This window comes from Paramormyrops kingsleyae, chromosome 14, assembly GCF_048594095.1.
Source record: "Paramormyrops kingsleyae isolate MSU_618 chromosome 14, PKINGS_0.4, whole genome shotgun sequence".
Classification (NCBI taxonomy): domain Eukaryota; kingdom Metazoa; phylum Chordata; class Actinopteri; order Osteoglossiformes; family Mormyridae; genus Paramormyrops; species Paramormyrops kingsleyae.
Window position 1 is genome coordinate 12,914,999 of NC_132810.1, and position 12,996 is coordinate 12,927,994.

Genomic DNA, 12,996 nt, shown 5'->3' on the forward strand with positions numbered 1-12,996 from the left:
CGAGTTATACCCTCCCCTTGTATGTTGTGCTTGGATTTATGATGTCAAGATCTGAAGCATCTATAATCTGTCTGAAAGATCTGTAATCTTTTTTTTTGTAATCAGTCACGGATCTGTATTTTATGGTGTCGTTATAGAAGCTTGCGGATTTTGGGATCATTAATATTGCTTTTTTTAAAATAAATTGTGTGTGCCTGTAAGGAGGATGGAAAGTTACTGTCACACAAAATTCACTTTGTTTTTTTTTTTTATTATCTTAAACATTTTCATTATCCTCTGCTTCAGGAAGCCTGGTTGTTTTTCTTGATTTTAAATTTTGACAAGCTGAGTAATCTAGCTCTTCTCTCCGGATTCCTGTCCAATCCAGTCTAACCGGTCCAGTGTTTTTACTTTCTCTAGGCAAATATAGTGAACGTAAATAACCGTTTGCATGTTTTCCTTCAAGTTGCATTACAGATTGTAATTGATTACCCTAAGGCACAACATATTTATTTATTTGTTTGTTTGTTGTATTGACGCCTGAAATAAAGTTGTATTGACACAAAAATGGAGTCAGATCTAAAATGAAATATTTCCAGGAAAGGCTTACAGCTATTTGTGCTTTTTTGAAAACTCACGTTACAACTGATTGTGAAGATATGGTTAAAAAAACACCCGTTTGCTAAGGACCTGCGGATGACTCCAGTTCAGATGGCCTCTGGATATCATTAGTCCTTATTGAGGACAGCAAGGCAGTAACTAAAAATGGGAAAGAAGCACTTCCTTTCCTGAGAGTGAGATTTGGGTGATAAGTTATGCGGGGCCCGATCCCTGCGAGTCTGCGGGGGGGCTGAGGATTACCGACTCATTCACTTTGTGCAGCTGCCATGTCTAACCGCTGAAGGGCGGCTTCTCGCCCGTCGGCGTGCCCAAATCGGGGAGATCCGCGGAAAATGAGCCACTCGTCCTTTCCAGCTTCTGGGGGTCACTCTGCCGCTCCTCTATCGGAGCCTGCTTGGAGAACGGGGGTTCGATGTGATCTCCGCAGGGTCAAACCGACCATTCAAATGGACCGCTGGATATCTTACAATTGTAACTGCAATACGGGATGCTTGAAATTTTCTGGAGACAATTACTGATAGAACTGATAAAACATTAATTAGACTTGAACAGATTGTGAAAAGAGGCACCTTCATATTTTCATTCAAAAACCAGTTCTTTGAGTGGTTGGCAGTTTGGGGGCTAGAGTATAGTGATGTCACTGAGTTCTTACCCAATCCATGTAGAGGAGCCTTGGAGAGACATTCCTGAATGTTACACATCCTGCCATTGGTTGCATAAGTTCAGAAATAACTGAGCAGAAATGACAAAGGGTGCATTTAGCTCAACACTCCAACCCCCCCCCATCCTCTGCCTTTGATCAGCTGACATATACTTCAGTGTAATCTTTGTCCTTTATTAATCTTAAAGGAATGGTTAATATTCTACAAGGCAGAATCAATATTTGTCATTTAGAGGTATGTAAGTCAACATATATTTCTGACTCCCTCTTAAGATTAAGAGCATACTGGTGTCGAGTGAAAACTGTAACTAAGAGGTGTAAAGTTCAGCCTTGTGATACACAAGCCTTGTCTGTCACACAAGCACAGGAGTGTTTTTTTATTAAGCATCATATGCTGGAGTTCATCCAAAGCATGCTCCTCCCAGTATAAAAATGTGTGTGTGTGTGTATATATATATATGTGTGTGTACGTACATATATATATGTAAATATATATATATATATATACATACACACACACACACACACACACACACACACACACACACACACACACACACACACACACACACACATATAATTGGTTCCCGGGCCAAGAAAATTGCAAAAAATTTTTTTTTAGCATTTTAACACAAAATGAACCGGATAAAACAAGAAGAGCATATACTGTACTAAACACATCTAAGCACATTTATCAAAACAGTAATTTGTAAAGGAAGAAAATAAATGTATCCAAAGTAAAAAAAAACAACGTGTCCTGCCCCGATCGTCCGCTCCTTCCGTGTGCCAAGCCCCCTCGTTAACCCCGGTTGGAATCCCCGTGTGATCAGCTGTTTCTGGTTGTTGTCATTAGTCCTCTGTATTTAGTCCGCATTTCAGTTTGTTTCCCCAGTTCGGTCATTGTATTGTCCGTCTGCATTTTGCCTGCCTTACCTGTAATTAAACCCCGTATTCCCCGATACCATGACGTCTGCGTTTTTGTCTCTGTTCGGACCCCGCGCTTGGCACGACAATATTATTATAATTAAATGTATTAATGGTTTATTATTAATATTAAAATTATGAATAAGAAATCTTTATTTTTAAATGTATTTTATTATATAATAATAATTACTGTTACTGTCTATCATTGTCTAAATGTATTTTTACTGTCTAAATATATGTATTCAGCTAGTGTAAACATGCACGATGCTCTCACAGCGAACGCGAGGCTGAGACTGAAGTGTTACCCTTTGTTTCCGCTGAGAGATATGCCGTGTGACTCATTTCCCTGCGCGTACAAGTTATCTTAGGTCGGCGTTCACGGTTTGACTTCTGAGATTCAGATCAAGTTCTAGGTAATTTTCTTTCGAACTGGTTGGTTTACACATACACACATATACAGTACTGTGCAAAAGTCTTAGGCAGGCAAAGAAAATGATGTATAAATTATCCTCATGTTGGTGTAAAACTATGATATTATGCCTGTCAAAGTGTGTCAGCTTAGCCATTTCAGAACCTCTGCTAAAATCATCCCAGTATTTGCAGCGGCCGTCCAGTGCAGCCATGTATTTTTTGACTTGGCCACTAGCACACCTCATACAGCTAGTCAATCTGTCACTGACTTTTCAAACCAATTTATTTAATTATTTAATTCAGCTGTTGGTGAAATTTAACAAAATCATGGAACGGCTGAGGTGCCCCTTAGGAGAAGTTTGGGAACTGAAGCGGTGTTCATCTAGCCATCCAACTAGATATCAGTAACTTTTTAGAAAACAGAAGAAATTATTACTAGTTTTTATTGTGTTACTCTTAATTTGCACATGTTCTAATGTTAAATTGTGTTTTTTGTTCTAAGCCAAAGTACACTTGCTACCCAGATAAACAGCTTTAAACATTTCTTTGGACTGCCTAAGACTTTTGCACAGTACTGTACATACATACATACATACTCATATAATATAGGCTATATGACTGTATTAGTACTGTAGTTTCTTCTATTGATTTTTGGTTATTCACCTCCAAATAAACCTCTTTGTTCTTATAGTTTGTTTCCTTGTTCAGTTGAAGGTACTTGGCAGAGAGAAAATTATTCAAATTTGCATTGTGAGGATTATCCTGTCAGTTACCGGATCTTAAAAGTACCTTTATATAGTATTTGTTGTTGATTGTTGCTGTTATTGGTTTTTCCCCAAGACTTAATTTAAATTGAATGCTAGAAGTTGTTCCTCTATTTCATATATTGCAAAGAAAGGTTGTTGGGAATGTTTTGCTTGTTGTAAAGCAAAGGGCTGATGCTTTTTGTTTTACTTTTGCTTTAAACTATAACATTTTGAAAAAGTCAAATATGATCTCACTGGAACACACGTAAAGCGCGATTCCAAAATTCAATTTTCTTTGGCATTTTGAAAAATCATTTTGTAGCAGTCAAATATCTAATCAAAGTACAACAGCTGCCAATATAGGTCTGTGAAAGAAGTGAGGTTTATGCAGAGTGCGCCCGTGTGCATGTCTCTCGGAACTCAATTATCAAACTTTAAACATTAAAGGATGCAGACTTTTTCCCTCCAAGGGATACAGTCTACATTTCCAGTGTAAAATTCTGTTTACATGCATAGACAAATTCTGCGTCCATGTTTTCCAGAACAAGCCATAAGTGTGGTGCACAATTAAACCTGGTTCAGGTTTCTCTCCAGATTAATGTCCGAATCAAAATTCATAAAGAATCGGGAAGACGTGAAGCCTGAGCTGGAGGATTCGTGGGGATTTTCGGTGAAGCCCATTTAATCAGGATAACACAGTTATTAATATTCATAAAGTCAGCTGGAATACAAATGACAGGCTGTGGAATCTTGAAACTTTCACTGCACAAATTTATTAAATGCAGCTTAAAAAATTAATGGAATTTGATTTATATTACAGGGAAATGAAAACCCAGTATTGGCTGACTGAAATTAGACCGGGACATTTCTTTTTGAAGAGTTTCGTCTTTGACAGACTTCAAAGGCGTTTTCGATGAATGCAATGCATGAATGGTCATTTAAAAGGATTTGAAGACATTACACTGCAGTAATTGTACATGAATAGTAAGTAGTCTACAGAGGCAATTAGCTCAAAGTCTACAAGGCTGGAATATGAAAATCTCAGAAAGACTGTAAAGGACAAAGAAAAGTGAAGAAAGTTTGAGAAGAGGGGGATTAAGTGGTTTCAGTTGGCAAAATGCGGCCTTCGTTTAATATGTACCGCATTCGCCAAGATGACAACAATAAATAAATTCTCAGAATCTAACCACGATGCTTGTTTATCTCTGCTAGTAAAATGGTAGCTGGTTTGTTGCTGGTTGTACATGTAAAATATCGAGATAAAAAGTCACCACCCTGCCAGTTAAGGCACTGTAAGAAGCACATGTCTGAGTCATGCCTGCCATCCCATAAACACTGCTGTTAGGGCAACGGCACTTTCCCTCTGGCGGTTGAACAGTACATATATTAGGCCCATTGGTAAACTGCGTTGCATCAGTAAATCACCTTTGTATGGAATAATATGACTCCGCTCCCCAAAAAGGATAACTGATTTTGAAAAAGTGTTTTCCTTCCTGCTTCTCTTTCGTTGTTTTCTGTGGAAAATTCAACCTGAAGGCGCACAGAGACACATACACAGCCACTCATTTTGCATTCAGTAGGCTTGTCTGACATGGGGGAGCACAGCCTTTTCCGCCCCACCCTGCTCCTCACGGCCCTTTGTTGGCCTTGCTGGCCTCTGATAGCTGCCTTATTGTCACCAGTTTCTATAGTGCTGATGAAGCCCCCTGCGAGGTAGGCCGGCCGTTTTTTAGCCAGATAAATTTGGCTCCAAGTTAAGAGAGAAGCCCCCCCCCCCTCCACACACACACATACACACAACCGAAGTGTCTCTCATGCTACAGAGCAAACGGTACTTTCTTTTTCCCAGTTGTTTTTATCCATTTTTTTAAAGTCAGGTTGATCTGAATGACTGCAAATGTGCCAAAAGGTGTGGGTGTTTGCTCATATCACTTATTTTTCAAATTTCATTAAATAGACAACTTTATTAATTCAAACATTAATATTACAATATTGGAAATACAGAAATGTAATTTTGTTAATCTTGTGTCTTGCATTTCACTAACGCAACTGCAGTTGATGAACAAGGCAAATCTTTGTGGTTGTGGTACTTTTTTGCTGTTTGGGCAGATGCCTTTTGTATGCGTTTGTTCTGGTATTTTCTGATTTGTTCCTTAAGTGTATTTCTTGTTTTTATTTTTCACTGAGGGAAATATTTCCTCAGATCCATGTCTCCTGGCTAAGAGTTGCACCTCCCCAAATCCTGCCCAGAAAGACAAGTTTCAGCGCGGAGTGTATCACTGGGATTAATGGAGTCCTGGGGCTCCTCACACAAAAAGCCAGTTGTCCGTTCGCGCCTCGCTGTGCCCCGGCTGAATGGTGTGTGAGCGATGTGCACTGGTTTACAACGCGGGGATAACGTTCTACTGGCATCTGCCCCAGGGGTCACTCCCCCCAAACCCCCCAACCCTAAAGTACGCACGTGCATATCCAGCCCTGGACTTTCCTGATATCAGGATACATTTTCTCTGTATAAACTTCCACATTTGAAATGGGGGGCAGAAGTCGGCCTCAGAGCCTGAGCCTTAAGCCCCCTCGGTGCAGAGCTCCTTCAGTCAGTGAGTGGCTGAAGTCCTCCGTTATTTGCCCTGTCCTCCTTAACTAATGGTCCGTGCTTTGCACCGGTTGCCATATGTGTTACGATTGCCCTGATCTCCACTTCGTCCGCAAATGTGGTCTACAGCTTTCCACTTGTTGACCAATAGACAATAGATAATTTTGCCCTATTGACCAAAGGACTATGATTTTTGCCCCCTTGCTGACCAATGGGCTGTAATTTTGCCCTCTTGCTTACCAATGGACTGAAATTTTGCCCCCTTGCTGACCAATGGACTGAAATGTCCCCCCCTTGCTGACCAATGGACTATAATTGTACCCTGTTTCCCATGTAATGGAGTATAATGTCACCATTCTGCTCGGGTAAGAGCAGTAAGAAATGACATGCTGCCATTGCTGGTTTGCGGTTGGCAGAATTTTCATAAAAGGATGTCACTGTTTATTTTGGCAGGCATCCTTAAGGATTTCCTTCCTCCTAGGTATAACTTCCTGTTTGATTTGCATAATTATAATTTGCGCGGGCCGTTTGGTGACATGGAAACTCTTTGCGCCAGTCCGTTGTTTGTTGAGGTCAAGACTTTTAATGTTAAAACATTGAGTCATTTGCTGATTCTTTATCTCTGGTATTATAACAAGCAGTGTCTCGTCCTTCACCATGTATCAGTAATGCTTGATATTCATTAATATGTCATCTTTACTTATCTTACTGCATTTACTGCATTTCCCACCTTGGAAGGATGGTTTCTGCATCATGTTGAGTGTCTTTCTGGTGTCACCACTAGAGGCCACACCACTCCTATTGCATACGTCTGAGGAAGCAACAGGCGCTTCTCCAAATGACAATGTTTCTTCTAATTGCTCCCAGTCTATTTGTTGCTTGCTGACGAATTAACTTGCATTTATGGAACTAAATCGCCCTCTTTCATTTAATTACACCTGAGGAGCTGAACTTTAATTGGTTGCTCCAAACAGGAATCTGATATGGCTTGAGCGGTATTAAATGACTGTTTACCTTCCTGGTGGCTAAAAGCATTTAAATGGTTGCGCTACGGGATTATGTTTTGTTAATTGCCGGCATACATTAACTTGGTAAGTGATGAGATAGCTGTATGGTACACTGTAGAGGAGATAAAATTATGTCTTAAATCACAATTTCACCCTGCAAATTAAGGCTGCCAGTCTTGTTTTGCTATACTCCAGAGGTTATTAAAGATCGCTTTCATCCACCACCACCCCCCAACCACAAGAACATATTGACAGGCTATAATTAATACTAACCTTCTTAAAGCTAATATAGAGTGGCTGCTACCTATGAAGAGCATTTTTCTTTTTAAATTAATCATAACCCCTATATATTTCCAGCTAATCCCCAAGTCAATGTGGAACTGAAACAAAGACTGCCTTCCCCGATAAGACCCCATTGCTCAGACACCACAGCACCACTCAGGTAAAGACCCCATATGTTACCCCCCCCCCCCCCTTTCAGAGATGTTCACCTGGAAATGAATATTTCTGATCTTTTTTTAATTGTTTTTGCTGTAAATTCTTAGCAATGACATTGACTAAAATACAGATAGATTTGAACAAAAGGGCTTTTTAAAGGAAAAATTAAGTCCAAGCCAAAACAGATCCAAAATAATATCGCTGAAATGATAGTCATGTTACTTATGGCTTGGCGGTTCAGTCATTTTTGAGCTGTGCTTTAGGTTGTGTTAATATCACACTGCATAGACTTTGTTACCCAGACAACGAACACGCCTCCTGATGAATTTGTCAAAGTGATCTCTCATGGAAAATATGTAAAAGGAAGGTTTTTATTTTTGTGTAGCTGATATCCTGGTGATTTTATCAATCATGTGTGTCTGCAGGATTTTGACGGAAATTATTACCATTTTTAAGCAAATTTTTAAAGTCAGTTTTTGAAGTAGCTTTAAATCAGTTCATAATTTCTGAATAATGTTCTTATGTTGTAATATTATTTTATATAAGGCTTAATTGATTTTTTTTTTTGTTAACTAACTAAACAGCTGAAGCCCCACAGTAGCTGGCCATTATTGATGGAAATGTATCAGCCACAGGAAGGCATGCGCATCATGTTCATTTATGAACAAATACATGGTTGAATGTATTATTCTTATGAAATGAATGTGATATTTTTTTCCTCTATTACATATTTCTAATTATTAATTTAATACAAAATGGTACAAATAATTTTTAAGATAAAATAATGATGTTACACATAGTTATCGATGTTATTTCTATAGTAAAATATTCAGCATTTTTTGTCCTGCAGCAAACCCTGATTTAATAATGTGTATGAAATAGCACTGGATGGGGGTGAGTAAATGGCAGGTTGGGCTGCCGTTGGTCAGCGGCCTCGCGTGTGTTTTCACGGCTCATGTCGCCCCTCTGCTTCTCCCCCCCCCAGGACCCCCACACCGAAAGCCAGCTTGGGCACCCTCTCCGCCACAGCCTCAGCAGATCCAGGCAGAGGTAGGGGCTCGGGTGCTGCCCCCCCCCACCCCACCCCACCCCCGTCATGTTGGTCACGTCGCCCCCTCTCTTTTTGCTCAAGCATACATTAAATACGGCAACTCAAAAGATGAGACACAGCTGTCTTTTGCTAAATATTTCCTTTGGCACCTTCGTTGATTTAAGATAGATTTGCCTAAATACAAACACTTTACCAAACACTTAGAAGAGGCTGTGAAATTTTATAGAATGGTGAATTCTCCATCGGAAATGAAGTTCCTTCGACAGGCACTTTGTCTGCATTGCCTTTTCCCCAGCTAGCATGCTGGTTTGTGTTCGCCCGTGGATGTATCACGGCTTCTGGCATCTCGTCACCCTCTGGTTAAAAACTTGGATGCCCGGTTGGTTGAAGGTATCAAGAAAAAAGAGTCTGAACTGTTTACCCTGCCACTGTTGTACAATCACTGTTCAGCGCGATACATAAACATTTATTTACATGTGTAAATCACCTTTGGTCGGTGTGTTATCCTGCCATACTATAACTTTACCTAGACTGTAATGATATGGCAGAGTTCGTATTTAGATAAACTGCTTGGAATGACAATGAGAGATAAACAGAATATTTACCCACCCTCCACCAAGCGTCGCTGATATGTAAATTTATTCTGCTCCTCTGCACAAATATACATTTTGGCTGTTGCTTAAACACTTGAAGCCCTGCTACCCAAACAGTTTTTAATGACGTCTGCCCGCTTATTAATGGGTGACATTTGAAGGGAGCGGTGGCAGGCCATCGGGCCGGCCTCGCCGACTGGGGGGGAGGCGGCGCCCTCACTGAGAAATCTCTCCTCTCTCTGCTCCCGCTTTTCAGGCTCTCTTCGGCCGCCTACCCATTCAGGTGACTCTGTTTGGGCTTGAGAAGGGGGATGTCCCAGGCCGGCCTTTCCCATAGGAAATCGGGCATGCACTGTCTGATGAAATCGCGGCCTCTGCATTTGTTAGGGAAATCCCGGCCTAAACGCACACATACTGGGGGGCAGTTAGCTTTGTGAAGGGCTAGTCTAAAAATTAAAGTAGTAACCCAGGTTTAGGAACAATGTATCGAAAAGGTCCCATATTTGCTATACGACAAAGGGGCTGTATAAGTGTGTTTGGTGTTATTATTCATGGTTGAATTTGGTGTTTGCACTGGTGAGCCTTACAGGGAATACTAATAACTGTCTGCAACAATCCGGAGAGGAGGACCCTAGCAACAAAGCTACGAGGCAGCCCTCCCTGCTCTCCAGTTCAAAACCTGACCTTTCACGAAATCATTGTCGGCGCTAAGCCGAGAGCTTTTGGACGTGGCGGCGGGCATTGCTGCAGACCCCGGCGTCACATTGCATTTATTAACGCAAATAGCTCCCCGCGTTTTTAAAAAGCTGTTTGATGCGGCGATGCTCGTAATCGGTGCTTGAATTCGACGTCATTTGAATTGCATTGATGTGTAAGCTATTCATCTGCATTCCTTTTTCAATTTTAGTTCCTCACTCTTCCTTTTTCTTAATGTACATTTTACAATCGCAGGAAATCTGGCAAATTTTCCATGTGCCTCCTGAACCAGGGGAATCCACTGCTACGTATCTCATTTATCTGATATCAATTGCAAATGGAAGGCATGCAGAAAACAGAGGAGGGCTTTAATCATCTGTCCTGCTGGAATAATGCGCGTGGGATTAGGCCGGGTCATCGAGGTTTCCGTGCGCCCATGTCTACGGGCGAGACGCTCAAACTCAAAGTGTATTATTTTACTGTGTAGGGCCTGCAAATGGCCTGTTTTATTGGACTAAAGCGACGAGGTGGGAAGCCAAAAATGTGTCCAGTCCAAGCAAGGGGGCTTGTGGAGAGCCCAGGAAGCATGCCAAGGAGACAGCCCTGATTGTCTGGCCCACGCCTGGCCGCTCTCTGGCCCAGCTCTCTGCAGAAACATTGACAGAGGAGGTTTGTTTTTCCTCCCCTCAGCCAATTGAAGGTCCGCATTCCGCCCCAAAAAAGACATCCAGTTTACTCTTCCAGCCTAAAAACAGACGTTTGACGTGACAGTATTTCACTCGCCTTTTACTCGAGATAAAATTGCTCAATTTACAGAGACAAATGCAGCATTTTACTTTGTACACATTCCTTTCAGTTTTTAAATTTTTTTTGTTGAATCTACTTTTCATGCTAATACCATCAAGATGCCTTCCAACTATTAAATTAACTGAATTAAAATAAAAGTATTAAGAGTTTTGACTGAATTTGAATTGATTCATTTACAAAGAATTTCAAATGAAACTTGACTGTTGTGACAGATTATATATATATATATATTATGTATGATGGGAAAAAGGAAAACAGGCTGTTAACTGGGCGATGGGCCTTCATTGCAGGGTCAAAGGTCACTGAGCTGCTGCCCAGGTCCAAGAAAGAACCAGAAGAGGTACCTTTCTCTCAGCCAGACCCTGGTGCAGGAGATCCAGCTGGGAGGATGGAGGAACACCAACAACATGACCAAATTTTCCTCTCGGAGGGGTGTTCCACGTCAGGAGTCGAAATCCAGGACAAGGGCAGGGATGAACTGGGAGCAGTGCCAGTATACAGATGTCATTTCACCTCCAAGGAGCACGGAGATCTCGCAGCAGTAAGGTGAGGCTCTCCTGCAGAAGCATATCTGGGTGTTTCTTTCAAAGGGATGCCAGCCTTGATCGTTGTCCAGGCGGATTACAAATGTTTGCTGGACTCAGAACAATGGAAAAACAATACCAGTCCGGTCTGGTTTGTCCATGGCAATGCCTGACGAGCGAATTAGGTGACTTTTTCAAAGGCTGCTCTGTGCTCCGGGTGCCCGTGTCAAGGTGCCATCGGGTTGACCTTTAAATCAATAGCTGGCGTGTCCCAGTGAATGTCGCGGTGGATGTATCGCCCGCAAAGTATTTTGATCCGGGCTGACTATCTGTACGGCTTCGATTACGCCGCGCTGCCAGCGCTGTCCGCCTCTTTTTGAAGCGTTGCTTCCCGACATCCCCCCCCCCCCCCCCCCGTGGGCTCCCCGCTCCTGAGCTGTGGCAGAAACGTTTCTCTGTGTCTAGATGCTTCCATCAGTTCCATGGGCTAATCTCACACTGACTCTGTGTTAAGCTGCTGTTACTATAAAATAAGGTTAACCCCCTTATTGCCAGTGTAATAGCCACGCTCCCTGAAGCAGCACTACGTTACACAGAGAATTGAATCTATCTCACATAAAATGGCACTAGGCAACTTCTGTGTCATCTATAAGACACTGCATTTTTGATTGTTCCTTAATAAAAACTGAATCAAATTCCGTACTACAAGGGGGAAGTAATTTACCAAGTCATTCATTGCAGTGATGCCTTAATATCACCTTAAAGGTCAATTGTATGATTTGCTTAATATACCAAAGTAAATAAGACACTGTAATATGCTGGGTAGACTCATATTGCGTCCCCTGTGTGTTTGATAAGAGTGTCTGTTCTTGACGACGAGGCTACCGTTTATTTATGTCACCCCGTCCTGGGTTTAATATAGTGGCCTTCTAATTGAGGCTTTTCTCTTTATCTTTAGTGGTGTACAGGAGGTGCAGTGTAATGCCAAGGCAAGCAGTGCTTTTAACTCCGCAAAGCAGCTGGATGAGGAGAGAAACATTGCCTTCCTGCTAAAAGAGCTGGACACTCTGAGGGATCTCAATAAGCAGGTAAATATCAGTTCGGCACGGCGCCCTGGCTGAGCCACTGGGCTTCTGGTTGTGCTTTTGAAATCTAGGCTCTTTTACGTATTTGACCGCGACGTTCACCCTAAAAATCCCAGGTCGGTGACCACACATACTTATTCAGGTCTGACTTGCACAAAAAAGACAAAATTAACCAGAATTGTTACCTCTGATAATAGGCAGCCAGTTGTCATGGTTTACGCGTTTAACTTGACATCTGACCTCATTGTGGGATTAGACTGGAAAGGCCGTCCCTTTACTCATCAATGAATTGAGCATCTTAATATATTTTTTAAACGGCTGGATATGATGGAAATGGTTAAGGGCTTTACCAAAATCCATCGATCTATCCATCCATCCATCCATTCATCCATCCATTCAAAAAAAAACGCAAATTTAGTTTTATTTAAAATAAATGCAAGAGCTGTTTTCCCATATAATATTTTTTATCATCAAATTATTAAAGAAAGAACAAATTTAAATCTGCTGTAGCACCTCTTTCCTGAATTAACATATTATAACAGAAAACAACAAACACACTTGTATCATCTCTTTCCATACTTGTTGTTTTTCCACTCTCTTTCCTCTAGGGGGCACTGTGGATGTCCTGCTCCCTTTGGTGACATTCATGCGTATCTCATTTGGAGATGGGTTTTATTTTTAAGAGTCAGAGCTCTCTCTCTTCCTTATTTCCCTTGTTGTCTGACTTAGCTGTGAGTCACTCAGCCTGTTATGCACAAGGCACTGGATGGGTTTCCGCAGTACGCCATCGCTGCCTCAAAATGGCATGCCACTAAACTGTGCACACTAAGTACGCACCCTATATTAAGGAAAAGCCTCCA

At 41.5% G+C, this 12,996-nt stretch overlaps 1 protein-coding gene across 3 annotated transcripts in view; it reads left to right on the forward strand.

The window, feature by feature from the left end:
* Positions 1-12,996, forward strand: part of mipol1 (mirror-image polydactyly 1) — a 70,665-nt gene that overhangs the window by 15,759 nt on the left and 41,910 nt on the right. For 2 of the 3 annotated variants that reach the window (XM_023840306.2, XM_023840303.2), the window contains exons 3-6: positions 7,300-7,384; positions 8,366-8,430; positions 10,818-11,073; positions 12,010-12,139. In XM_023840306.2, the coding sequence (XP_023696074.1) occupies positions 7,300-7,384; positions 8,366-8,430; positions 10,818-11,073; positions 12,010-12,139 (536 nt within the window). The remainder of the gene's footprint in view (positions 1-7,299; positions 7,385-8,365; positions 8,431-10,817; positions 11,074-12,009; positions 12,140-12,996) is intronic. The other variant, XM_023840304.2, reaches the window with a different exon arrangement.